The 25,995-nt window shown below is 40.5% G+C and overlaps 5 protein-coding genes across 10 annotated transcripts in view; 3 read left to right on the forward strand and 2 right to left on the reverse strand.

Moving 5' to 3' along the window:
* Nucleotides 1–4,095, forward strand: part of inpp4aa (inositol polyphosphate-4-phosphatase type I Aa) — a 22,975-nt gene extending 18,880 nt beyond the window's left edge. For all 4 annotated transcript variants that reach the window (XM_017410366.3, XM_017410369.3, XM_017410367.3 and 1 more), the window contains 8 exons: nt 838–870; nt 1,068–1,240; nt 1,356–1,479; nt 1,834–2,101; nt 2,837–2,934; nt 3,026–3,138; nt 3,243–3,397; nt 3,488–4,095. In XM_017410366.3, the coding sequence (XP_017265855.1) occupies nt 838–870; nt 1,068–1,240; nt 1,356–1,479; nt 1,834–2,101; nt 2,837–2,934; nt 3,026–3,138; nt 3,243–3,397; nt 3,488–3,620 (1,097 nt within the window). In that variant the 3' untranslated portion in view covers nt 3,621–4,095. The remainder of the gene's footprint in view (nt 1–837; nt 871–1,067; nt 1,241–1,355; nt 1,480–1,833; nt 2,102–2,836; nt 2,935–3,025; nt 3,139–3,242; nt 3,398–3,487) is intronic.
* Nucleotides 4,096–5,615: 1,520 nt separating this feature from the next.
* On the forward strand, nt 5,616–10,945 carry si:dkey-4e7.3 (uncharacterized protein LOC402865 homolog). Of its 3 annotated transcripts, none has more exons than XM_017410091.3 (8): nt 5,616–5,750; nt 7,398–7,470; nt 7,560–7,683; nt 7,823–8,010; nt 8,875–9,054; nt 9,139–9,250; nt 9,603–9,739; nt 10,351–10,945. In XM_017410091.3, the coding sequence occupies exons 3-8, from the start codon at nt 7,581–7,583 to the stop codon at nt 10,696–10,698; spliced, it is 1,068 nt and encodes a 355-aa protein (XP_017265580.1). In that variant the 5' UTR covers nt 5,616–5,750; nt 7,398–7,470; nt 7,560–7,580; the 3' UTR covers nt 10,699–10,945. The 3 variants fall into 3 exon arrangements, with proteins under 3 accessions (XP_017265580.1, XP_017265582.1, XP_024860375.1); XM_017410093.3 differs by lacking the exon at nt 5,616–5,750 and adding an exon at nt 6,064–6,113; XM_025004607.2 differs by lacking the exons at nt 5,616–5,750; nt 7,398–7,470 and having other exon boundaries at nt 7,560–7,679.
* Nucleotides 10,946–11,096: 151 nt separating this feature from the next.
* On the forward strand, nt 11,097–14,665 carry LOC108232353 (inosine-uridine preferring nucleoside hydrolase). Its single transcript, XM_017410094.3, has 6 exons — nt 11,097–11,417; nt 11,714–11,901; nt 12,229–12,408; nt 12,604–12,715; nt 13,504–13,640; nt 13,714–14,665. Exons 2-6 carry the CDS (start codon nt 11,722–11,724, stop codon nt 14,059–14,061), a joined length of 957 nt encoding a protein of 318 aa, XP_017265583.1. The 5' UTR covers nt 11,097–11,417; nt 11,714–11,721; the 3' UTR covers nt 14,062–14,665.
* Nucleotides 14,216–15,999, reverse strand: LOC108232354 (cytochrome c oxidase assembly factor 5). The gene is made up of 3 exons (XM_017410095.3): nt 15,764–15,999; nt 14,855–14,938; nt 14,216–14,568 (listed from the first exon to the last, which is right to left on the reverse strand). The coding sequence occupies exons 1-3, from the start codon at nt 15,863–15,865 to the stop codon at nt 14,527–14,529; spliced, it is 228 nt and encodes a 75-aa protein (XP_017265584.1). The 5' UTR covers nt 15,866–15,999; the 3' UTR covers nt 14,216–14,526.
* Nucleotides 16,000–16,172: 173 nt separating this feature from the next.
* Nucleotides 16,173–25,995, reverse strand: part of mgat4a (alpha-1,3-mannosyl-glycoprotein 4-beta-N-acetylglucosaminyltransferase A) — a 29,439-nt gene continuing 19,616 nt past the window's right edge. Inside the window, exons 4-16 of the mRNA XM_017410342.3 lie at nt 24,172–24,305; nt 24,006–24,052; nt 23,797–23,910; nt 22,754–22,829; nt 21,447–21,561; nt 20,765–20,895; nt 20,567–20,674; nt 20,397–20,471; nt 20,182–20,300; nt 19,159–19,237; nt 18,768–18,828; nt 18,510–18,622; nt 16,173–18,425 (exon numbers count right to left, since the gene is read on the reverse strand). Of these exons, the coding sequence (XP_017265831.1) occupies nt 18,399–18,425; nt 18,510–18,622; nt 18,768–18,828; nt 19,159–19,237; nt 20,182–20,300; nt 20,397–20,471; nt 20,567–20,674; nt 20,765–20,895; nt 21,447–21,561; nt 22,754–22,829; nt 23,797–23,910; nt 24,006–24,052; nt 24,172–24,305 (1,199 nt within the window). The 3' untranslated portion in view covers nt 16,173–18,398. The remainder of the gene's footprint in view (nt 18,426–18,509; nt 18,623–18,767; nt 18,829–19,158; nt 19,238–20,181; nt 20,301–20,396; nt 20,472–20,566; nt 20,675–20,764; nt 20,896–21,446; nt 21,562–22,753; nt 22,830–23,796; nt 23,911–24,005; nt 24,053–24,171; nt 24,306–25,995) is intronic.

Here is a 25,995-nt window from a genome sequence, read left to right on the forward strand (position 1 = left end):
ATGTGAGGGGTCAGGACTTTTTGGCCCTGGACTAGGGTTAGGGTCTCTTCAAGATGTGAGGGGTCAGGGCTTTTTGGCCCTGGACCTAGGGTTAGGGTCTCCTCAGGATTTGACAGGTCAGGGCTTTTTGGCCCTGGACCTAGGGTTAGGGTCTCCTCAGGATTTGAGGGGTCAGGGCTTTTTGCCCTGGACCTAGGGTTAGGGTCTCCTCACATCCGGAGGAGACCCTAACCCTAGTCCAGGGATTTGACTGGTCAGGGCCTTTTGGCCCAGGGCTAGGGTTAGGGTCTCCTCAGGGTTTAAACACAGTGCAAAGCGTTCTGGATACACCCTGAATTAAAAAGCAAGGATTTAAAGTCATATTATATTACTAATTTTCATTATTATTATCTGACTGAAACTCTCTATGATCATAGCTGAAGATTATCTAACTGTCAGTATAAATCTATTTTAAAATCTGAAATCTTTGGTAGATTTTTTTAAACCGATTGTTCGTATTTTTTACAGTGGGATTCTGAGAAAAGATTTTGAACATATATTGTCTTACCTGCTGTAGATAGCTTTTTGACTGACCTTAGTTTGGACAAATAGTTAAATTGTGACCCAATTATCAAGCTAACGGCTAGTCCGAGCAGAACCAGGACCACACCGTTATCTCGTCGGGCAATTCAGAATCAAGCTATTTCTCCAAACTGAACCTGGTCAAAGAGCAAACTACAGCAGCTAAAACAATTTTTATTAATCTTTTTTTAGAACCTCACTTCAAAAGATTTGAAGTGTTGTGTTTCAAAAAAGAAGGATTTTATTCAAATGTTTTCTTCTCGTTCTTATTTGTAGAAAGCAGCCCAGAGGTGGAAAAGACATCTCCAGGTAAGAGAAATGTTTGTTTTAAGGTAAAGTTTAGGACTTTTTAATTTGGCTACTTGTTTCTTTAGAATACTGATGGGAACATACATCGTTTCAGTCATAACCTAAAAGACTTCTTATATTTCATGGAGTTGTTTTTTTTTTGTTTACAATGAAACAGTTACAAAACGGGAATCTTTTGTCTTATTGATGCTGAACAGGTGAATGGAGCGAGGCGCTGTATCCTCTCCTCACCACCCTGACAGACTGTGTGACTCTGATGAGCGACAGAGCAAAGAAAGCTCTGGTGTTCCTACTGATGCAGGACAGTGCCCCAACCATCGCCATGAGCCTCACGCTGCAGTACCGCCGCGACGTCGTCTTCTGCCAGACGGTCCGTCAGCTTCTGACACCACCTCCAAAATCTACAGACACTTAGGATTCTTTCGGTTTCCGACACACGGTGGACCTAAATGTTGAAAACACTGATGTGTGCTGTGTTTCTGCAGCTGACGTCTCTGATCTGCGGCTTCGTTCTCAAGCTGAGGAACTGCCTCTGCGACTCGGGCTTCCTGCGGCAGCTGCACACCATCGGCCTGCTGGTGCAGTTTGAGAGCCTGCTCAGCACATACGGTAACTCGTGTGAAGATGTGTGTAAAAGTGTACTTAGACTGCTTTCATATGTCACACTTAAATGGGTTTTAATTATAAGATTTTAAATCTAAATAAGATCCAGGTTTGCATCCAATCTAAAAAGAAAAACTCTTAGTAAATATTCATTATGTTCTGTTCAGACAATTTTGAACTGTTTTAGGAGGATAAACGTGTAAATTGTTGACATGTATACTTAAAATTGGGTAGAAATTGTACAGAACACTTTTTAAATAGTTTTATCAATAAACTGCCTATACCAGATGTTTAATAATAAAAAGAAAGAGAAAAAGACAACTCCTTGTAAGTGTTTGTCATTTAACTTGTTGCTCAAAGGAGAGGAGCTGGCCATGTTGGAGGACATGAGTGTCGGAGTGATGGACCTCAGGAACGTCACCTTTAAGGTTACCCAGGCAACCTCGGGTTTCAGCCCAGACCTGCTGCCGGTGATCACGGGGAACAGGACCGGCTTCAACGTCCGGGTCCCGATGCCCGGCGTGATGTTCGACACACTGCCGAGGGAGATCCAGAACGGGATGCTGCTCCGGGTGCAGCCCGTCCTCTTCAACGTGGGGATCAACGAACAGCAGACACTGGCTGAGAAGTGAGTCACTGAAAACAAACGCAGGGTAGAAACACAGACAGAACACTAATCTGTACAGCTTTAATGCTGTACCTTTAATATTTCCAACAACTACTGAAGATAGTACTTATGTCAAATGTCGAATAAAAGCTCAAAAAGGGTTTTGCTCACAGTTAATTTTTACTGTATGATAGCTAGAGGCATATGGAGGAAACTGTTTGTTCAATTACATTGAACAAACAAAACTTAAGATTGTTGAAAGGTTTTCTGAAATGAAGCAAAATGTTTGTGATTTCCTAATTTAGGAGTGTTTTGAAATGTTATTGTCCCTGAATGTTACTTTTTGCTTCTTCCAGAAACTACCTGAAACTAATAAACAAAGAGGAAACTATATATCAGCTTTTGTGCAGAAAAACTGCTGGACACAGGTTCATGTCAGATGAACAAAAAGACTAAGAACACATGTTCTGTAGATTTCTTTTTGCTTTTAAAAGAGAAAAAATAATCTCATATAATGCTAAGCAACATTTTGAACTATTAACTATTTTAAAACTGTTTTTATTTCCTGTAACAGGAGCGTTGTTCAAATAGAAAAGACTTAATTATGTTGAATTTTAAAAAATCTTAAAATAACAAAAAATGTATGAAACATTTGAAATCTTTTGTATTTTCATATGAAATTCCCATCAGGGCGGAGCAGTAGTTCAGTCGTGTGCATAAGGTTTAACATTTTTTTTATAAACCGTATGTGTGCAGATTTGGAGACACGTCGCTCCAAGACGTCATCAACATGGAGAACATGACTCGGCTCAGTTCATACTACGACCAGTTCAAAGAAGTCCTTCCGGAGGACTGTGAGTCATACACACTCAGGAATCAGAAATTACAAACTTTCATTTTCCTTCCTAGAAATTCCTGATCATTCCTCCTGTGATGTGTCCTCAGGCCTCCCTCGCTCCTGCAGCACCACCAGCCTGCCAGAGCTGCTCAAGCTGCTGAGCCAGAATGTTAACGCCAAGAAAAGCAAGAACGTAGAGATCCTGTGGCACGCAGCTGAGGTGCAGCTGATGATCGTATTTTCTTCATGTTGCAACCAAATAAAAAGATAGCACAAATGAAAGATGTGCCTTTGCTTTCTAATCTGCTTCTCTAAACTCTAAAGGTTTGTCGGCGCCTGAACGGCGTGCGTTTCACTTGCTGCAAAAGTGCCAAGGACCGCACGGCCATGTCTCTGACTCTGGAACAATGCCAGATCCTGCAGCAGGAGCATGCCATGGCCCCACAGGTCTTCTACCAGGCCCTGGATTGTATGCGCAGGTCAGTTCCTCCGTATAAAGCTCAGTTACAACAAAATCAAAGGTGCTCAAACTAAATTTTTAAAAAATCCTGACTTCTGTATCTCCACAGTGAGGGCTGCAGGAGAGAAAACACCATGAAGAATGTGGGGTGTCGTAAATATGCCTTCAACTCCCTCCAGCTTAAAGCCTTTCCCAAACAGTACCGCCCTCCGGAGGGGACGTACGGCAAAGTCGAGACATAAGTGGACTGAAAACCAAAAGACTGAATTTAAAAGAGACTGAAAATAAACATTTAAAATAAGAGAAATATCAGACAAACTGTACACATTTTTTTGTTCTAAGTAAATGTTAAGAAATTCATGTCCAAGTGCCAGTGCTACTTTAGACTGTTTTATAGCAGTTTCCCCCCCTCACCAATCAGTAGTGCTAGAATTGCTCACTTTTCACAGCCACAATCAGTAAAGATGTTGCTTTCTGTGTCACCATCTTTCTCCTTGTACAGACCATGTTGTGTCTGTCCCAGCTGTAGCACCGGGAGGCGGACAGCCTCTCTGGATTTCAGTCGTTTTGACTCGTGTCTTAGAGACATCGCTGCAGCAAAAATAAAGCACACTTTTCTGGGAAACAGAAACAAGTGAGACTGGAAAAAAACAAAAAAACAAATGGTAATTGGTGTATTTGTCCTGCGTACATCATAACGGGGGAATTCCCGACGTACCATCAGTTTGACAATAAGAAGGCCTGAAAGATATACACTTTGAGAAAACAGCTGTGGTGTTTATCGGTACAAATAAAGGGACCAACCCGTGGTCTGAAGAGCAGTTTGAGCCAGAAAACACACAGAAAGAATGTGGTAAAGACACATCCCAGCAGGTCACATTTTCAGAGACAGAAATAACATATGCAAAGTGTTAGAAATGACGTGAATACATATTTATAAATGGCAACGCTGTTTTTATTTTATGCTATTACATTGTAAGTTATGGAAAGAGACTGAGCTTGTATTTTATGACTGTCAACATGCAGTAAAGCCTTATTTAACTCATTCATCTCTGAGCTTTGTGAGCAAAACTGTTGCACCTGTTGACTTGTTACCTAAGTAAGTCAAATGTTTGTTTCTGTGCATAGCTGATTTAATGCATACTTTAACCGAGACACGTTTTCTTTCAAGCCTAAACTATGTTTGTTCGCATCTTGAACAGTTTTAAAATAAAATGATCTGCAAACACCAAGGCAAAAAGTTTGGACATTCTGCGTGGACATGAGCAACTCTTATACAAAAATCAGAATTTGACTTATTTGTCCCTAATTTGACTTTAAGTTCTGTAAAATTATGGGACCATCTTTAATGCATTTATTTATGTGTGTTCAGCGATGTTTGGTGCTCTGTAAGGATGACAAAATCATCAGCAGGTACCCTTAAAACAGCCTAATGAGGATTTTAAGTTTAGCTTAAGATTATTTTGTTGTTGCAAAAGTCCTTCTCCTTTCACCTTTTTTTAAATAGATATTTAATTTATTCCATTTGACCTATCATTTATTCTGACATTGTTTAACAATAAAAAGGGGGGTTGCCTCCTAAAATTTCTGAGACAGCAAAGCTTGTAAACAAAAAGCATCAAGCTTTTGAGACAGTTCATCTACAGACTCATGTGACTGAACTTTCTGTACACGACCAAATTTATTTTGTTGATTCTCTCATGAAGGTTCTTCTTTATTCTTCCAGACTTGTTTACTGTTACTCTTATTATTATTTCTAACATGTTGAGAAGTGCATGAGAACTGCAGAACCATTGTGTTGCTTCTAGTCTTTATGGTTTAATTATATGAGGAACTAAAAATAATTTGCTATCTCCTCAGATTTCTTCTTAATGGAGAGAAAAACCCTAATTAATTAATTGCTTGCCGTTCATGTGCAGTTCAGACACAAACAACAGTTTTCAGAGTGGAATAAAATGATGCATAAAACATAACGCCTGTTCTGTACCTGCTCCAGGCTTCAATTAATTTGCCTAAATGTTTTTAAATGAACAAGATATATATTGCCCATACTCTCGTTTGGTTTTAAACAGTTGTTATTAATTGAGGGATGATAATGTTATAATAGTATGAGCAAGCAAACAGACTGAACAGAGTACAGAGGATGGCTGAAACTGAATAATTTATAAAGGTTTGTTTTTAAAAAAAGACAACATGAGTGTATACTCCAGTCCAGCAGGTGGCGGTTTAAATAAGAGTTTCGTCAACTACGAAGAAGAAAAAGAAGAGTAAGTTGCGGGAGAAGAGGAGGAAAAAGGAGCGAAAGCGTTAATGTTTTTTAGAAAATCTTTAATTTCTGGCACATTTCAACTACGTTTCTTCTTTGTGTGGAGGTGAGACAGTGTTTCACATTCATTCAAAGTCTTAAAAACAGAGGAACCGACCGCTGAAGTTCACGCGAACTAAAATAATTAAAAAAGATTATTTATAACTACTCATTGAAGCTACGTGTACATTATTACGGCTGTTAGCCATTTGAACATAAAAGAAACCGGATGTTTACCCATTACCGACGTCTTTATGTTTCTATAAAATTGTGAAAAGCGGGTTTCTTTCAATTACATTTAAAATCGTTCTCTTTTGACTCTTAATAAAACCGGAGACGGCCCGATGTTGTGCTGAGTTTTGTTTCTACCCGGAGCTATATGTCGGTGGGACCAATTACCCGCGAGCTTATGATCAGCCTAACTTTTAATGTACAGTATATTGTTCGCTTTTTACTGTTTACACATCTCCCTTATATTAAAACGAGGTCTGTTTTTATACCTTAATCGATCCGCAGTGTTTTAATTTCTGTTTCAGAGGGACTCAGACATGGATATTTAGTTTTTGTCAGCAGATTTCACTTTCAAATAGCATTTAGCAGTTTTACAGACATCAACAATGAAAATATGTCCTCACTGGCAACTGAATTTAATAGTTATTAAACCATCAGCTTAACACCCTAACCTGTTATTTTACTTGCTAACAATAAATTATAGCTGCAGAGCAACATGGAATTTATTAATTTTTTTTATATAAAGTAGACTGTCTAAATTAACCTGATCATTTTGAGATTTATGTTGTCCTTTTAACCTAAATTGCAATTAATTATATATAGACCAAATGAGACCATGTGTACATGTGTTCTAAACAAAAATAACATACTCCCGTTTCTATTACATAAAGTGGTATTTGTCCTCCCAGCACTCATTGAATTTTCATCTTTGCATTCAGTACAGTGATTATAGTGATTTAAGAATACAAAACAATTTATACAGGGTTTATTTTACTATGGTTGTTTTAAAATCCTTATCAATAATGCCTAATTTTGGTTGTATTACATCTGAAGATTACTATATAATTCGTGATTTGACGAATTTTATGCCATTACCTTGACAGACCCACAGTAATTAGTAACGACTTCATTATATCTTTTAGGGTTTTTCTGGGGGTTTTTTCCACCTGAACTGCCAGCCACACACTCATTTGTCTGATTGGAAAAACAATTTGGTTTCACATATCTGGCTACCTCACTCACCAGTACTTTCTGTACTTTTAAACCTGATTTTTTTTTTTTTTTCCATCTCCTGGTTACTTTTTTGGATCGTTGTGAGTTACAACATGAAGCAGGGTGGCCTGATCTGAACCAGCTTTGACAATTTTAGAGGTTAGGATTGCTTGAGGAGTATCTGTCAATTGAACCGAAATCAGATGATGCCCCTGCACCATTAATTAAAAGTTAAACATGCTTAATTGAGCAAAACAAATTTAATAAAGTCAGTGTCTTTTTTTGTATTTTTTTCTTGTTTTTTCGGTCTGAAACTCCAGTCAGGCACTAAGTGGCCACTCCAGCTTTCCTCAAAAAAGATAAACAAAAATTCTAAAGTTACTTTTTTTTAACATCAACTTTGGTCACATATATCTTTTAAGACACTGTTTTTACTTTCATTCTCACCAGCTTTTATTCAGTTGTCTTCTTCTGTTTCTTTCCTTCGCAGGTTTATTTTGTTTGATTGTCGTCGGCTTTAATCTGTCAGGGGAACAAACCACAGCTTGCGCGCTCAGCAACAGGTAGGTTTCATCAAGGCCCAGCGAATGAGGATCAGTGCAGTGTTTGCTTTTTACGCACACTTACGGCACACATCTATTTGCTCACTCAGGGTAAAACGACTTTACGCCACATGACATCGTTTCGTAAAAAGAGGAAACTGACACCGGACGGACAGACTGGACAGAGCTGCGCCAAGCAACAACAGAGACATTTTCAGACCAATCACGAGGAAAGTAAGAGTTTTTCCTTGGTGTATACCGCTCCACTTTGGGTTGCAAATGTCACTTCAAAATAAAATAAAAATCTGACATTTCAGCTGTATTCATGGCTTAGATTTACCAGTCAGATAAAAGATGTGTCGCTGCTCTGCAGGCTGTAGGATGAGTAAGAAGCTGCTGGTGGATGTGGACTGCGGCGTGGACGACGCTCAGGCCATCATGCTGGCGCTGGCCGCTCCCATCGTGGAGCTCCTGGGCGTCACCTGCGTGCACGGAAACACCACGGCGGAGAACGTGTGCAAGAACGTCCTGCGAGTCCTGCAGGCCTGTAATAAACTAGAGGTGGGTGCTGAATTGAAATGGGGATGTTTTCATTTTTAAAAGGGGATAGTTCGCTTCTCAACCACAAACTTTAAATCCAAATAAAACTTTGCACAAATATTGTTTTTGGCAGGAGGCAGGACACATTGTGAAAAATAAACCATAGAAACTTTGTTTTCTTTGTAATGTGGAGAAAACAGCAACATATCCAGGAAGTCGGAAGGATCAGCAGAAAAGAGACTAAATCAGTCGCTCTTAGCAGCACTCAGTATAAAATTGTTGTACCAGATCTCTAATTCATTAGTTTGTCTTCTTTTGTGTTTTTGATTCAGTGAAATTAATATTTACTGATTTATTGTTAAAAGCTTTTTATCACATCTCACTCCTAAGGATTAATAACGAGAGTTAAAATGTCCCTCATTTAGAGGTTATCTGTTCTGGCTCCACAGTTGTGAGTTAATTAGTTGTACGTTTCCTTTTTCCTAAAGATATTGATGTGAGGTCACCACATTGAATAAAACTAAGGTGTCTAATTGTATGAATGAGATGCAAGCTCATTTTGTACATTTTATTCAGTTCAGCTGTTTAAAAAAAATCCATTTTTGAAATATTGCCCAACCGTTTGTTGTGGTTTAAATTATTAATTCGCTGTCCAGCCAGTAGAAAAGTGTGTTAGTATTGCATAAAAACTGAATGAATTAACAGCAGTGTGTATTTCTAATATTCCCGTTTTCCATTCTGTGTGCTCGCTCTCTTTCACTGAACAGATTCCAGCTATATTTAAATGACATTTGTATAATATATATCAAATGTAAATAGAATTCCACTTTTCCCCTTTTGCTGAATAAGTTTTTGATTACCTGTGAACCACTTTACATGAACTAGATTCCAGTGTTTAAAGGTGCTGGTAAGCCCCTCCTTGGTAACGTCATCGATGCGGGTCACTTCCACGGTCAGGACGGCCTGGGGGACGCCCCTGACCCCAACGCTCCTGGTCTGGACCTGCTCCAGAAAGAAAACGCTGTTTCTGCTATAATCAGGATTGTTAATGAGAACCCAGGAGAGGTGAGAGATGGAGAATAGCTGCTTGTGTGTGTGTAGTGGAGCTCTTTGCTTCCGGCTTACATTAAATGTATGAATCCTTCTCAGGTGTCTCTGGTTGCCACGGGCCCCCTCACCAACCTGGCCCTGGCTGTGAGGATGGATCCATCCCTGCCGAGCAAACTGAAAGGGCTTTACATCATGGGAGGCAACACTGAGTGTGAGTGAAGCACCGTCAGCTTCTTGTGTTTCGGTTTGGTGCAACAACATTCCAAGAATTTAGTTTTCAAAACATACATAGTGTGGTTTAAAAACTACTAAGCCTACCATAAAAAGAAACTGCTCAGATCCAAAGTTCACAATTGAAATATACACAAAAAATGTTTATTTCAGTACGTAATACTCTTTTATTTTACTGCAGAAATAAGATGAATCAACTGACCTGAAAATTATTAACCCTAATCATAAACTCTGAGCATCGGTGTGTTTAATTGCTTCTACAAATCTATTTAATAATGTAATCCTGCCCCTTAAGGACTTCTCATCGTTCTTGTTTGTCTCCTGCACTGCAGCTCGAGGAAACACCACGGTGTGCGGCGAGTTTAATTTCGCTGCTGATCCAGAAGCAGCGTACATCGTGCTGAATGAATACCAGTGTCCTACTTACTTGGCCTGCTGGGAGTTTACCTGCTACAACAAGCTGCCCTGGGTAATAATGATTTGTAAAGTTTTTAACAGAAACCGACATATGCTCATACAGCCACGGGGGGGTGATGGTTTCGTGTTTTATTTAGAGGTGAAAATAGTCTTTAATCTGGCAACATTTACAAACAAGAAACACTTGTTTTCAGTCTTTCTGTAATTTTGCCGCCATAACCTGTTAACCGAGGCGTACCTCGAGTTTTTAGCATTTCTCTGAGCGTTACATGTTTGAAGTCCTGGAAAGGTGGGCACTGTAAAAAAGTTTTAAATGGAGAATGATGATCAAACTGTTTGCTAACCCTTCCCTCATCTATGTGCTGCAGCAGTGCACATCATTCCTGACGTCTTTCCTTCTTAGTGCTGCTTTTAAAGAGGTCTTAACTCCTGCTGAGAATTTATTTAGCAATATTAGAGTGCGTCGCAGCCTATTGTATAAAAAAAACCTACACATTGTAATAGATAATGTGTATCTGTTTTTCTTCTGATGTGTTAAAATTCAAAAATACCCTAAAAGTATGCTTGTTTTTTTTAATATGACTTCAGATTGCCTCGTGGCGTCGTGCAGTATATTTTTATCTACCAACGCGCTGCAGCCTCTCTGCCTTTTTGTCCCTCCAGGAGTTCTGCGACGCCTGGCTGGCGCAGGACAGCCACAAAGCCCGCTTCATGGCGCGCATCTTCCGCCACAGCATGGAGGCATCCAAACTGGAGCGCTTCGAGAAGGAGGTTGTAGCCGGCGGTGGCTTCATCTCCTGCGACTCGTACGCCATGGCGGCCGCCGTGGACGACTCGTTCGTGGTAGAAAGCGACCATTACCCAGTCAGCGTGGAGCTGGCGGGCACTCACACCAGAGGAATGATGGTAGTGGACACTCTGGGCTTCCTGAAGAAGACTCACAAGGCTTTTATCATGAAGAAGGTGGATCTGGAGAGGTTTAAGCAGATGATGATGGCTGCTTTAAAATAACTGACTGAAGAGACTTTTTTTTGTTTGTTTTTTCTACTGAACGGCTCAGAAGCAACTTTACCAACATGTCAGCGTAAAAACCAATCAGACTGAATGTTTTGTGCACTTTTAATTGGACTCTAAATAAGCCACTGGTTAGTTTTAAACTTACAGAAAGGCACTTCACATTTGTTTTGTTCTTTTGAACAGTTTTGTGATTTAAAAACTACTTTTAGTATTTTATTCAATAAAACCCCTGTTTGCAATCTGCTGGTAGTTTTCATGAAATGAACACAAACTACTCCAAAACAAAGAGGGGAAATCAGATCTGTGGAGATGAGTCGATGATGCTGAGTTAGTTACAGACAGACTCAGGTGTCAGGAAGCACCGTACCAAGATCATAAAACATGACCTTTGCACTATATTCCACCTACTCACTTTGTACTGGATTGTTGTTGCTGTTAATCCATTAAACCAGTTATTCTACGAACTTATTATAACTAATAAATGGTCAACATTTTTTACATCTGTGAGTCTTTTTAGGTCTCCGCAGGCTGTGTCACCTGCTGATCGTGACTTTCAGGAAAAAAAGATTACATATTAACCCTTAACTGTAACTCCCCTCAAATAGCCCGCTCTTGATTCAGCAGGATTTGTCTTTCTGCTCAAAGGTTGTTTTCAGCTGGGCTTTGTTTTATCAGGAACTCGGTGTGCTTTAATTTCTCACAGTCAGCTGCAGGTAAGTGCTTTTAGATGGAAATATCTTAAGTAAACTGGTTGATAGATGTCGTATATGAACGTGTTCCTTTGTCCTAGTGCTTATGCATATATTCAGCTCATGTTAGGATTGTTTCTCGTATCTAATTACGGATTCATCTGTTGCGATGTTTACATCTTTTGTAAACGGACTGGAACATTCGTCTCTATGAGAACTGCTCATTCTAACCTGACTGGCTCCTAATAAAGACTACAGATGTATTCAGATTACTTCTCCGGACTCGAACCGTCCCTCTGTACAGTACCTGTGCTCTGCAGGGTAAACGATGAGTAAGAAGCTGCTGGTGGACGCAGACTGCGGCGTGGACGACGCTCAGGCCGTGATGTTGGCGCTGGCCGCCCCCGACGTGAAGCTCCTGGGCGTCACCTGCGTGCACGGGAACACCGCCGTGGAGAACGTGTGCAGGAACGCCCTGCGAGTCCTGCAGGCCTGCGGCGAACTGAAGGTGGGTTAAATGAGCTGATGGAAAACACCCGCACCCATCTATAGGGTGACAATGAGACCTGAAAGTGTTAAATAGTTGTTTATATTCACAAACACCTGGGGACAGAAACAAAAATTTGCTCCAGACCCAGAATTTTTCCAATCAAAGGTCATGAGGGCTGACCTTTAATTCGCCGTGTTTCTGGTAATTACGACCAAACAGTTTTAATTTTGTCAGCTATATTTAAATGACATTTGTATAATATATATCAAATGTAAATAGAATTCCACTTTTCCCCTTTTGCTGAATAAGTTTTTGATTACCTGTGAACCACTTTACATGAACTAGATTCCAGTGTTTAAAGGTGCTGGTAAGCCCCTCCTTGGTAACGTCATCGATGCGGGTCACTTCCACGGTCAGGACGGCCTGGGGGACGCCCCTGACCCCAACGCTCCTGGACTGGACCTGCTTCAGAAGGAGAACGCTGTTTCTGCTATAATCAGGATTGTTAACGAGAACCCAGGAGAGGTGAGAGATGGAGAAACAGCAGTGTGTGATCGAGTATAATCTAGCTGAGCATGATTAATCGACTAAACTGACGGCTCTGAAACCCTCTAAGAATCACCAACTCAATGTGGTGTTTTTCACTAATCTTAAACCTATGATTAAGACTGGATACAGTCTGTACTTCTCGCTTATTTCAAGTCAATGACTCCTTTCCAGGTGTCTCTGGTTGCCACGGGCCCCCTCACCAACCTGGCCTTGGCTGTGAGAATGGATCCATCCCTGCCGAGCAAACTGAAAGGGCTTTACATCATGGGAGGCAACACCGAGTGTGAGTGAAGCACCGTCAGCTGCCAGTTCAAGGCCGCGTCTAGGAATATATTTGTTTTAAAAGCAGACGTCGAGTGGGTGTAGAAATAAGATGGAGCTTTATTTAGCTGCTGAAAAAGAGGACAGAAACGCACTGACACCACCTCCACGCACACCTGTACATTTCAGGAACAGAATTTATGACACAATAAAGTTGTTCCCAGGTTTGCCTTTTCTTGATATTTTACATGAACTGACTGAATTCAAATGAACTTCACGCTGAGCAGTCGTCTTCCTGCCCTTCATGACAAGTTCTTTAGACAGAAGATCGTCTCGTGTTGAGAAATGACACCTCAAATCAGGTCGACTCCTAAAGTTAATCAGTTGTAGACGCCCCTCCAATGATTACTTGCTGGGAGTTTCATTAACATCAGTCCATGTTCCCGCTGCACGTTCTTTTCATCTTTATGTGGAGACTTTCAGAGAAATTCTAGTCAATCGTTTGCTTCCTTCCTGCATTGGAGCAGAGAAGACTTTATTTTATTATCTTTTTTAGTTAAAACAGATTTTTCAACAAATGAAGGTTAATTTCAACATCAACTACTTTCAAAAGATGTCAGATGTTATTGCTCTGCATTTACTGATTAACGGAGTGTGATTTATTTTTTTATATATATTTTGTGAAAAAACTGTAGTGAATACAGAGTCGCATCTCTTGCTGCATCTCATCAGCACTTTATACTCAGTGTTGGGTCCAATCAAAGATTTAAAGTTTAATGGGTCTTCTTTTTATTGTCTCCTATAACGCAGCGAGAGGAAACGTCACGGTGTGTGGGGAGTTTAATTTCACAGCTGATCCAGAGGCTGCGTACATCGTGCTGAACGATTACCGGTGTCCCACCTACTTGGCCTGCTGGGAGTTTACCTGCTACAACAAGCTGCCCTGGGTAACGCTCTTTATTTTACACAAATATTCCCTCGTTTTGCGGTAAATACAGCGCTCGTGTCTCGCTCCTGCAGGAGTTCTGCGACGCCTGGCTGGCGCAGGACAGCCACAAAGCCCGCTTCATGGCGCGCATCTTCCGCCATAGCATGGAGGCGTCGAAAACCGAACGCTTCGAGAAGGAGTTCTTGGCCGGCAGCGGCCTCATTTCCTGCGACTCGTACGCCATGGCGGCCGCCGTGGACGACTCGTTCGTGGTAGAAAGCAATCGTTACCCAGTCAGCGTGGAGCTGGCGGGCACTCACACCAGAGGGATGATGGTAGTGGATAACGTGGGGTTTCTGAAGAAGACTCACGAGGTTTTCATTATTAAGAAGGTGGATATGGAGAGGTTTAAGCAGATGATGATGGCTGCTTTAAAATAACTGACCAGGGAGGTGTAAAGCTGTGGTTTTTCTCTAAACTATTAATAGTTTTAGTGCTAAACATAAATTTATGAAACTAGAACTGACTCCTTCCTGCACATTTACCTCAACTTTGTGATGACTCCATCACACATAGACAACAATACAATGCAAATTTAGACTTACTTTTTATTAAAGTGTTTGTTTCATCACACCACACGCTCGTTCATCTGGAACAACAACAACAACAACAACAAAAAGATGCTCCAGCCAATGAGAAGTCTGATCTGGATATTTAGTCCTGCTGTATGTCAGCGAGAGTTCTTTCTTGTTTTGCTCATTCGCTGCCATTTCCCCCCCCGGTGTCTCTCAGATCTATAACGCTGAAAGATGCACTGTGACATCAGCAGCCGTTCTGTAGTATTTACAGCCAATAAGCTGGTTTCCTTTAAACGACAGAGCAGCATCAGCAGTCAGCTGCTTTCTTCAGTATCCTTTCCTCCCTCTGAATCTTGACCTTGTGTCCAGCTGCAGACAGAAGACCGACACAGATCAGCGTTTTGCACCACAGAAGATTTGTAGGTAAACACAAGTAGGGAAAAGAATAAAAAGCATTTGTTGTTTCCTTCAGTGTTCCTGGTTATTTTGTACAAGACTTTGAAAAGCAGCTGCATCAGCAGATGATTCTATTACTTTAAAATTAGGGCTAAGATTATGGGGTAAGGAAATAGAGTCACATGGGGTACAAAATAGATAAGTATGAAGTGACCCGGAGCTGATTTCACATTGTTCAAAGCCATTATTACCAACTCACCATTGACCTCTTGCACTCAAAGAATGACGTCTGCAGGGCTTTGCAGTGGCCTTCCTTCAGGCACTCGCTGGGCTTCTTTCCCTCCTGGTGCATCAAGAAATCATTGTGAATACACCGAGCATGTCTTGTACGAGCACAGCAATAAAATCAACCAAGTGACACCAAGACTAACCAGTGCAAATTATTTAGCATTTCACATTAGCAGCATTAATCAAACCATCAAAAATACTTAATTTTGTAGTTTTTTGTAATGTTTATTGTGCATGTTCCCTTAGTTTTATTTAATTATTTAACTTCACTGGCTTACGTTATCAAAACAATTGACAAATGTAAAGTTTTGTTTTAAATAAACCTGTGTTTAAACAAAAGCTTTTGTAAAAAAATTATTCGCCACTTCCACTGAAATAAAGAGCCAATTTTGTAAAACACCATGTTGATCTGTAAGTTTTTTGCTATTAGTATAAATGCTACAAATTTTAGTAAAAGTCTGCCACATATACACTTATTCTTTCATTAGATCTGAAAACATTGTAACAAACATGCTAATCTTAGCATAATTCTGAATTGGAGGAGAAGAGCTAACAAACACTAAAGCTTTTAGTGAACAGAGAGGTAAAAGACAAATATTTGACGCCGAATTGAACTGTGGGATAAATTGAGCCAAATGATAGTTTGTGTCGTTTTTACTTCACCATTTTGAAAACTCAATGTGAAATTCGCCGTTTTTGAAAATGAAGTCTGGCGTGGCTGGCGCCTATGACCTCCGTGTTGACTTTTTAAAATGTGAAAGGCTTTTCAGTGCTTCTGCCAAACTCTTCTGTCTCACAAGTCTGTCTTCCAACAAATAGAAGAATACTACGATAACTATTTAAATGTGTGCTTACTACTCGAGTTAATGTCCTGGCTTACCTTCAAAACGCAGTCGTGTTGAAGGAGACAAGCCTTAAAGTCCTCTCTGACGCCGGCGCATGCTCTGTAATCCTCCTCTTTGTCTTCGTAATATTTCGGCATCGTTCAGATTTCACCTCAAAACCAAAATATCTTCACTGATGGTCTTTAAACTGCTGGAATAGGTCGGTAAACGACGATGACATAGATGTTATGAAAAGCCATCAGCCACCATGATAGTAAAGTGGCCTGATGGGAAACCGGAAATACCGATGCATTCTGGGAGCGCTTGTAGTTTTTCCCCTCTTGAACAATATATGCCTGTTGAAAAAGTTTGTTGCTTCCGGGATGCCAAACCAAAACTTAACTGGAATAAAACCTTGAAATGCAGATGAGATGCAAGTAAAACAAAACCACAACACAAAATGAGTGTTAATTCTACAATTTTTTACTCGTTTATTTCAAATATGTTCATGAAAAACGATGCAAAAAACCACCATAATCAGGCAAACACATGAACACGATGAAGGCACGTGAACTGATGGGTCATGGGAACTGAGTAAATATCTTTGTTTTCTTGTTATCTTTTTGAATCACATGATTTCTTGTCCTTACATGCATTCATTGCCCATTTCTATCTAGATGAAGGAAATGGGGAAGGGCCTGTCCTCTTAGCAGTAGTCAAAATAACAGCTTCTGATTTTGCTCTTCTTCAAATTAAAAAAATGGATAAAGAACCAGAGACTGAACTGAGTACAGCTTAGACTGTATAAAAAGTACAGTCTTTTCGACAGTCTATGGTACAGCTTTAGAGCAGATGGTGAAGGAACATATTTTAAGCAAAACAACAAAGTGTTAAATAAATTACATACAATAATTAACCATGCTAAAAAGCATGATGAGCAAGAATTGAGCAATTTCAGACCAATTCTACCAAAAGGCACTTCACTAAACCTTTAAAAAACACATGAAAACAGTTACAGTAAGCTTCACTGACAGTCTTCACTCAGATTATTGGCCACATACACAAAACACATCACGTGGGGGGGGGGAGGTGATAAAAATAAGATAATTCTTATTGTAGTATACACATATTGTATATATATGTACATTCAGTGGCACACTAATGATCAGTAGTCATAATGTTCTGTACATTCAAAGAAACCAAAATGGACTGCAGAGGATTCGTAAGATTTTTTTTTGTTTGTTTGAAGATGGAAAGTGAGGTACAAAAGATGACTGATGTGATCTAAAAAATAAAAAAAAATTAAAAAGCAGTGCAAACATCGCTGTGTTCGACGGTGAACCGGTACAACCAACTTGTTCACTACTTTCAGTCAGCATTACAAACATTACCCTTTCCTACTCTGTGAGTTGTTCCTCAAATATTAGTATATCCAGCAATGTGTGGGCAAAACTCGAGAGTTGGAACAAATTTAAATGATATCGTGGGGGCGACTTTTAAGAGAACTGGATATAAGGCACATCTTTTTTTTTAGACTCACAACAGAATCTGTTGACAACTTTCCTCGAGTTTAGTTTTTACGCAGCAAAAAAAAAAAAAAAAAAAGATTTGTTTTAGTGAAAACTTTCCAAGTAGTTACCATGAAAACATTTACATAAGTAGCAATTGAGATCGGAGGAAAAAAAAGTACATAAAAACAAAGTGAACTACCATAAACATCTCTTAGAATAAAAATATATTTTACCTCTTGTACAAATTAAAGATTTATTTTAAATAAATTAAGTCATCCTTCATAGATCATCAGTCATCATTGTAATAATATATCATTATAACAATATATTTCTGCAAGAAAACGTTGCCAAGGCGATGTCCGATTGATTGACTATAAATAGACGCTGAGGTCATACACAGCCCGTCAGACAGGAGGAGACAAAGATCTGATGTCGTGGTGCTAATTCTCTTGGTGGTAGGCACCACTCAACTGCTTTAAGGTCAAATGTCACCAGGTTGAATTTTTGAACAATTGCTTATTTCAGGACAAGTAGAATATTTGACTAAAAGTAAAGATAACTTTTTTTGTTGTTGTTTGGGTCGTTGTTGATCTACAAAAACACGTTTGGATCTCCGTCGTGTCTGCTGAGAACACAGAGCAGCTGGCCATTAGTGACGACAACATTCTCGATCATCACTGGGTTTGCTGAGGCTCCAGAGACAGTGCAATGCCCCGGCTTACCCAAGTGTGGCAGCATTGAGTAAAAGGAGAGGGGTTTGGCAGCATCGACGCCACTGGCCAGGTGACTGGTTCTCTCCAGCCTCGTTCGACCCGGGAATCGTGTCTGATTGTTTTCCAAGCAGCTGCACAGCACCGAACTCTGAACAGACGTCTTCGCGTCCTCCACTTGTTGTTAGCAGACAGTAGTATTAACATTCTCGCAAGTAGATGAAATGCACAACGAGGGGGGACGTGACGGGAAAAAAAGAAAGGGAGAAAACAACTAATGACAAGTAAAAGCAGAGTACATCGGGAAGAAAAAAGTGACCAGAGAGGTGGTGTTTCTTAGACAAGCTAGGACGAGCGACTCTAAGCTCTAATAGCTTCACTGCTGGTTGCGAGGTGCCAGAGACCCTGCTTAAGCAGTCTGGGAGATTTTGGCCCCCCGGGGCCCACGGTTCATGTACCTTCCAGAGGAGTCAGCCAGATATTCTCTTTATATGCATCTGCAAGGAGAAGAAAAGAGCACAAGATGTCTCATTAGACTGAAATGAAGAGGAAGGAAGCATTTAGAGCTATTTGCCACTTACTTCACTGAGGATGGCCCATACAGCAGAGTCTTTGAGAACTGACAGACGCAGCGCCAGGATAGGGTTGAAGGAAGGATCGACAGCTCCTTCTGCCACACCTTTTTCAAAATGACCTGGGCGTTCAAAAAGGCATTCAAAGACAAAAATCAATATCTAAAAACTGAGTAGATTTCTACAGAAAACCATCCAATAAAACTGGAAGACGCAACTCTTTGTAATCTGATGATGATGTTCACATAAACTGTCAGAAACACTCACCAATCCTGTAAAAACGATCTTCGGTTCGCTTGTACTTGTCCTTGTTCTGCAGTCCGTTCTCCTGATTTTCAAAGACAAAAACAGTGAGAGCAGAATAAAGTGTGAGACACAAATTCAGATCTGGATGATTTTTTCTTTTTAAATCTGAATAGCAAACAAACAGGTGTGAGCAACAGTTTTTTTACACTGAAAGTGTGGACTGCAGTGTTGGGCTGTATCAGTGCTTGCAGAGCCAGTGATTCTGTCATGCTCGCATTCCTGCCAAAAATCAATACACTACGTCCAAAATGCAGCCACTCAATGTAATCTAATACGAGCTTTTTGCACACCTCACCAGAGAAGGGTGACAGACTCTGTGTGTGTGTGCTTCATTTGGGATGGGGTTCCTTACCGAGACAGGCAGTATTTCCACTGTGGTGTTCTCAATCTTGTCTCCTGGGTGCTCCTGGTTACCGCTGCGGAACAAGAACCTGCCAATCAAATCAAGCACCGGTTTTAATACTTTCATCCACGGATGAGCAATCTCGCGCTTTCTCCCAAAGAGCCGCTTCAACGCGGCGACACACAGCCCATCAAATTATCCATCCACGTTGAGTTCGATCACGCTCAACTGATGAAATTCAATTTGGGCGAGCAAAAGAATGGACACCTCTAAGTCTCAGAGTTTAAATGCCAGCTGGATACATTTGATTAAAGTTTAAACGCGTGTGTTTTTGATCTCAAGTTCAAGTCGGAGCTACAGTTTCTCCAATTAGACGTATTCTGACGTTCCTGCTTTTTCAGCCATCAAACGCTCAAAAGTCCCTGCAGATCTCAAAGAAACCGAAGGAAGGATCTGAATGCACAAACCAGGCAAAGAGTGTGGCAAGTGGCATGAATTAAAAATGCGATTTCCCATTTATTATATGTGAACCTATTTTCTCTGAGTTTGTTTACTTCTTTTAAATACATATTGAAAGAGCCGAAAAGTTAAATGTCAGACAAAAACAGAGAAAGTTGTTTTATTGTGCTGATTACAAACTAGACCAGAGAAATGTACGTTGCTTAAAAAGAAATGTAAAAAGCGAGACAATACGACTTTGCCATTTTCCAGTCTGTATTACTGATGACACAAGCAGCTGATATAATAACCCTATTTCACTTTGTTGAACTATGAACAAAGACGTAAGGTTTGCTCTGCTTTCAGTGTGGTTTTAACCACCATTTTTGTTCCTCCACCACAGGAAAGGAGGCTGAAAAGCCTGAATTCAGAGCGCTCTCATTAACTCGCCACCATCCTCAGAGACGTCCAACACGGCCTCACTACAGACCTCAATCAGTGAAGGACACCAAGCTAAAAAAGGTGAAAAGATTTAGTTTCTTGTGAGAAATATATGTAGCGGGCAGTAAAGTATTTCCATGGAATGTCATTTACCTCTCTATGCTAACAGGCCTGTCAAATTTAAAGAGGACGTAGTCTCCAGCAGTAGGTGTGATGGCCCAGAAGAAGTCTTCACCGAGGTACGTCTTCTCCAACGTGTGACCCTGATACACCTGCAGGATGGAACACACAGGTTTGCTCCCATATTTGTCAAAACTTTGCACTTTATTTCAGTGAGTCTTCTTGTTATACGCTGGATAACAAGTTACCTTCATGGAAGTGGAGACCTCTGCAGGGGGGTTAACGTGTATCTTATGGAGCAGCGGCTTCAGGAAGTCCTTGTCCTACAGCAGCATACCGATAGGAAACAATGGTTTATATACAGGAAAGAGCCTCAGATGACTCTGAACGTAAACAACGGCCAGAAGGGGAGCCTCACTGTGAGTTTCTGAATCTTTCCAGCGAGAGAAGAATGGAGTCCGACGTGCTGAAACAGCGAGGGTCTGAACCGCACGCGGAGGCTGGACTTCTGACGCTCGCAGTGTTTCTGATGGGAAGAGAAGCAGACGGAAAATAACAATTAAACTCCTTCCCTTAACAATACAAATATTATCTGTACAGGAGTTTCCGTGCATACCGCATCTTTCTCAGGGTTGCAGACTTTGACCCAAAGAATGTGATCCAGCAGCCAGTCAATAGGCTTCTCTTTGTAGAACATAAAAATAAACTCAACTATGAGGTTTAGGTCGGGAGCCTGAAACATTTTTCCTGTAAGGGGAGAAAAAAAAAAAACTTTATAAATGTGAATTTTGAAATCCTGACGCAGCAGGACAGCAGCTGTTTTAGGAGTGAAACAGAGCAGGTGTGTGGAGAATTATTGTGAGGACAAAGTCAATAATGTGCAATAAAAGTCAAAAGCTTAAGGGCTCAGTTTTTCATTTTGTATCTAAAGTTTCTTTAAAGACTGAAAAAATATGAATGTTTAAACATTGCCAATGATGTCCATTTAAAAAACACTCAGTTCTTTTTAAAAGCGGTTAATAATATAATTCCTCACAGACTGGAAAATAAAGCTAAAAGCTAAAAACAAATACTCTTTAATTTACATGCTTTTCAACATATATTACACTTTTCCCTAAACTTACTGCTCTGCATACATCGACACTCTGACTGTTCATGTGTTTTAAATGCAGCAAGTATTTAAGAACGTACACGATCAATTTGATTATAAAATTCACTTATTACACTTTTTTGGTTTTGGTGCATTGCATTTGTGATCTGCTGACTGCTTTCGTTTGGTAAATGTTGAAGGTTTGTACCGATGAAGCCGAGCTGGGAGAACTCCAGGATCATCCAGTCTTCTGACGACAGCTGCAGGGCAAAGTTCTTCATGGTGGCAAAGTAGTTGGGTTTGGCCACGATGTCGTCCTCCAGCTGGAGGAGCAGACACACAGGTTACCCAAAACACAAGATGGGGGGGAGAAAAAAAAAGCTTTCTGGGATGTGGTTGCTGTTGATGGAGAAGGGGAAAACGCAGGGGGGGTGGACTCTATGTTCACACGGGGCGTTCTCTGAGCTGAGCTAATAAACACTAACCTAGAACAGCAGCTGACTCTAAGTAATAAAAAATATATATTTACGTATAACACACCTCTTCCCTCCTCATGAGAGCAGATAACAGGACTCACGTGTTCCGTGAACAGGACAGAAAAGGGAAACATTAACGCAGCAAACACTTAACTGTGAAGAACTGTTAGCGCCTCAGAACAAGAACAAGGTGCTTCGATGAACACAGACAACAGAAGTGATGGAGATGGATCACTCTAACAAGGTACTGCTTTAACAAATAAGCACAGCAACATAATTTCTTGTACTTGCTCTAAATGACGCAGAGAACTAAAAGAACTTGGAGGAGGACAGGCTTTAAACTCAGCGGGTCTGTGTCGATAACACCTTACACCCTGGGGTGTTAAGACTCACCCCATCAAGCTTTAATGGAAACTACATGTTTCCAAAATGTGCATTCAGTTTGTCCAACACAGCTGTGAGATGCTGTTGGTTTGGTGCACTTTCTGCATCATTTTAGCTGTCGCAGGCCTGTGCAGCTAGCCTTTAAATCTGGGCTAGTTTTCTAAATTATTTCCACTTTACAAATATTTACCAAACTGGTGATACGGAAGCCCAGTAGCTCACAAAAAAAGTAAGTCCCAGTAATGATGTTCACTATAAAGTTCATTCTGACAGGTTGACTGTTTGTTTCTTGATTGACAGAAAAGAAACAGATATTAAGTTATGAAGGTTTACAAAAAATATTAGGAGCCTAAAGGCAGTTTTTTCAGTACATTAGCAGTTTTATTACACTGCTGCTTTTATTCAAAGACTTTATTTTTAAACTTGATTCCTTGTTTGGATTATTTAGTTGTAAACTGATAGCTGTAAAATTGGTAGCTAATGAAAAATGTTGATTTTTTTTACAAAACAAATATATTTTATGCATTGTTTTTGGCTCTGCTGCATTAAACACAAACCAAACTGAGATTCACACTGAACTCTTTTCTGTTCGGCACGCTGTTCCACCTTTAATTGCAGTGACATGAAAATCAGGCTCGCAAACTGAGTGACATACCTGCACGTAATAAACCCCTTTGCTCACAGCGTACATCATGAGAAAGGAATAATCCAGGTTCTGCTTCGTTCGCCATCTAAACACAAACATTAATTCATGAACACAAGGTAAACGTGCACGAAACTTGAATCCATCTGGATGTAATTTAAAAGGATATTATATCTGTGGGAAGCTCATCAGAAAGACTGCTTTACATGCAAAAACAAAACCGGACTCTCAGGTATGTACATGAAGCTGCGGTAGCAGCAGGCCTGCCTTGAATAATTTATAAACCGCAGCTGTCACATTAATTGTTTGATCCAAATGATGTAGCAGTCTCACTGAAGGCCCGTTCACAGATGACTGCAGGTGCTCCTGTGTGGGAGCTGGCACGGAGATGTTTCTGACGCCACGTGCGCCGTCGCTTACGCAAACACACATACTTCTGACACACTGTTAAAGGCGCAGCAATTAAACGGATGCATGAACGCTGACTTGCTGAGACTCAGCCAGGTGGCTGAACATTGCTACTGCTTCGGCAGAAAGGAACCATCGAGTCTTTTTGTTCCTTTTAAATTGATCTGAACGCATGTGTAGACGACAGTCATGTTGAACAAGACACTAACTGGTCGGGTTTCTGTTAGAAACGTGAGCTCCCAAACACCCACAACTAAACAGTGCGGCGCTCCTGAAGGCTATTATCTGAGCACGTACTGTACAAGCCTCCACTGCACCATAAATAGATTTTTAATGAACTATAAAGAGAAGATAAGCTAAGAGGATCAGACTGAGCACAGAAACGGCAATGGAGAGTGCCTCTGCTGATGACCTTGATCTGACTTTGACAAATGCCTGTGGAATACTAAACGCCCAGTCAACCCACCTAAAAGCTCTCACATGCTCTCTGTCCCTGCTTCCTTCGATTCCCCCGACTCACTGACTCATCCTTCTAGTTTTTCCCGCAATGCTCATCGCAGCTCTACAACATCACATGCCACCAGAGATAGTTTAATTAAACTGCTTTGCAACAAACAAATTGATAAGCGGTGTGTGTGTTTTGTTACCTGACTCTTTCTTTGGAGTCTCCAAAAGTCTCTTTGAGGTTGGTTAGATCGGGGTAATAGGCAGCTGGTGGGGAGATTACCTCCAACAATCCAGAGTTCAGCTCAGTGGAAAACCTAGCAGGTGAGACAAAAAAAATGACATGAAGCTTTCTGTGGGTTCAAATCTTAGTTTGTTGAGTTTTAATAAGTCTGCTGAGACACAAACTCACTCTTTCTCGAGATCAGCAACCACACTGTGAACGTAGTCCAAGTCAGTCTGCAGAGACAGCACCAGAAGAGATTTTACAGCCACGCATAATCATGTTTTTATTTTTGGATGCATGCTTTTAATCTAAAAAAGAAGCGCCCTGCTGCGACTTGTATTTAGAGCCTCACCTCCCCAACAAACACTATGATGACACAGTCCAGTTTCTCCTCTGGTGAGAGCTTGTCTATTAGCGAACGGAGCGTCTCTGACAGATAGGACTTCACCTTCCGCTTCACTGTGGGGATCCCCATCACCATGGTAACTGGGGACAAGATGCATCCAGCGTAAGGTGAGAAATGTGAAGGGTACAAAGGGGGGAGCAGTTTAATTATAAAAGGGTGGGCCCGAAAATAAATAATCTTTGCTGTGAGTCAACAACAGATTATGTTGGCCTAAATCCACGAGAACAGAAATTCATGCCCGGACTGACAGATGGCAGTGGGCAGGATGAGTTTGTTATGTATCTGTGAAGCTACGCTCAGTGTTGATTAAAAAAAAAAGTATCTTTTCACAATAAACCCATCATTATTAGATGATGTATTTCAAAACTTACTCTGCTTATTTTAACTTATAAAATCATGAGCCTAAAGTTGGACAAAAACAAATGTCTTATGAAAACAAAAAAAGAACAGGTCACTTTTTGCATGCAGCGTTATTAGATAGATAAATGGATAATACTTTATTAATACTGGAAATCCACTGGGTGCCAACTGGCTGCATTCACACCACATAAAGACAGATAAAAACACACACTGATACACTAAAACACAAACATTCACAGAAATAAAATATGGGACACTTTAAAAAGAGACATAAAACACCTTAAAATACCATTAAAATCATAAAAATAAATTAAAACACTGATTATTGCATACAAAAGATTTCAAAAACCAGTACATAAATAGGTGATAAGAATAAAAAGCAGTAAAGTGAACTTGAAAATCTCATCTATTAGTAATATGAAGATATTTCTAATAAAACAAACATCCATAATCTGCTGCTTGTTCTGGAGTCGAGTCGAGGGGCAGCATGAGCAGGGAAGACACCTTTTCCAGCTCTTCTGGGAGGGTTCCAGGCCAGCTGAGAGACATTTTCTCTCCACCATGTCCTGGGTCTTTCCAAACTTCTCTGAAGGAAGATCCCAGCTACCTTGCGGAGAAAACTCATCTCGATCGCTTACATTTGAGATCTCGTTCTTTTGGTCACTACCCAGAGTTCGTGACTATAGGTGAGAGTAGGAACGTAGACTGACCCTAAACAGAAAGCTTTGCCTTGCAGCTCAACTCACCCTTTACCGGTACAGAGTACACAATACTGAGGAAGCTGCACCGACTCGTCTGTTGATCTTGTGCTCCATTCTTCCTTCACTCTTGAACAAAAACCCTGACTTACCCAAACTCCTCCACTTGAGGCAGCGCCTCACCAAAAAAAAAAAAAAAGAGTACAGTCAGCTTTAAGAATATATTGCAAACCAAAAACAAAACAAAACACCAGTATGTTTTTCTTTGTAAGATAAAGGATCAACCTTCTACAAAAAAAGTGGCAATTAGAAAATGAGGAAGCGGAAAGTTTGAAACAGACCTATTAAACAAGCGGCCCCTGGGCCAGATACGGCCCTTTCAAACACATTTTTTTGGCCCCGACACAGCTGCCAAACTCCCAGACTGGTTTGTTTGAATATGATGCCAAGAATATTTGGGGCAACCTTTTTCTGAGGCTGAAACTGTGAGAGACCGAATGATGAAGTTGTGGTTGACAAACAAGTTTTCCAAATTATTGCCTGTGATCCATAAAGATTTACTCACATTAGTGTTAGTAACCTGGATGGTTTTCTGATACTGCATCTGTTTTTCTGGTGTTCGAGGGAAAGTGAATAAGTCAAAACAGCATGCAAATGACAAACAGCTTATGTTTTCTTTTCTTTCTTCTTTTCTCCATGTATGTGTAGTAAC

The sequence above is a fragment of the Kryptolebias marmoratus genome, linkage group LG6 (assembly GCF_001649575.2).
Source record: "Kryptolebias marmoratus isolate JLee-2015 linkage group LG6, ASM164957v2, whole genome shotgun sequence".
Lineage (NCBI taxonomy): Eukaryota > Metazoa > Chordata > Actinopteri > Cyprinodontiformes > Rivulidae > Kryptolebias > Kryptolebias marmoratus.

What these genes read in the sequence shown, in the direction of transcription:
- si:dkey-4e7.3 (XM_017410091.3), top strand. Translation starts at nt 7,581, where the DNA reads ATGACATCGTTTCGTAAAAAGAGGAAACTGACACCGGACGGACAGACT. An exon ending in TCAGACCAATCACGAGGAAA is followed by an intron (nt 7,684 to 7,822) that starts GTAAGAGTTTTT and finishes GCTGCTCTGCAG; the next exon opens with GCTGTAGGATGAGTAAGAAG. An exon ending in GCTACAACAAGCTGCCCTGG is followed by an intron (nt 9,740 to 10,350) that starts GTAATAATGATT and finishes TTGTCCCTCCAG; the next exon opens with GAGTTCTGCGACGCCTGGCT.
- LOC108232354 (XM_017410095.3), bottom strand. Translation starts at nt 15,865, where the DNA reads ATGCCGAAATATTACGAAGACAAAGAGGAGGATTACAGAGCATGCGCC. An exon ending in AACACGACTGCGTTTTGAAG is followed by an intron (nt 14,939 to 15,763) that starts GTAAGCCAGGAC and finishes TTGATGCACCAG; the next exon opens with GAGGGAAAGAAGCCCAGCGA. An exon ending in TTGAGTGCAAGAGGTCAATG is followed by an intron (nt 14,569 to 14,854) that starts GTGAGTTGGTAA and finishes TTCTGTCTGCAG; the next exon opens with CTGGACACAAGGTCAAGATT.
- LOC108232353 (XM_017410094.3), top strand. Translation starts at nt 11,722, where the DNA reads ATGAGTAAGAAGCTGCTGGTGGACGCAGACTGCGGCGTGGACGACGCT. An exon ending in TTAACGAGAACCCAGGAGAG is followed by an intron (nt 12,409 to 12,603) that starts GTGAGAGATGGA and finishes ACTCCTTTCCAG; the next exon opens with GTGTCTCTGGTTGCCACGGG. An exon ending in GCTACAACAAGCTGCCCTGG is followed by an intron (nt 13,641 to 13,713) that starts GTAACGCTCTTT and finishes TCGCTCCTGCAG; the next exon opens with GAGTTCTGCGACGCCTGGCT.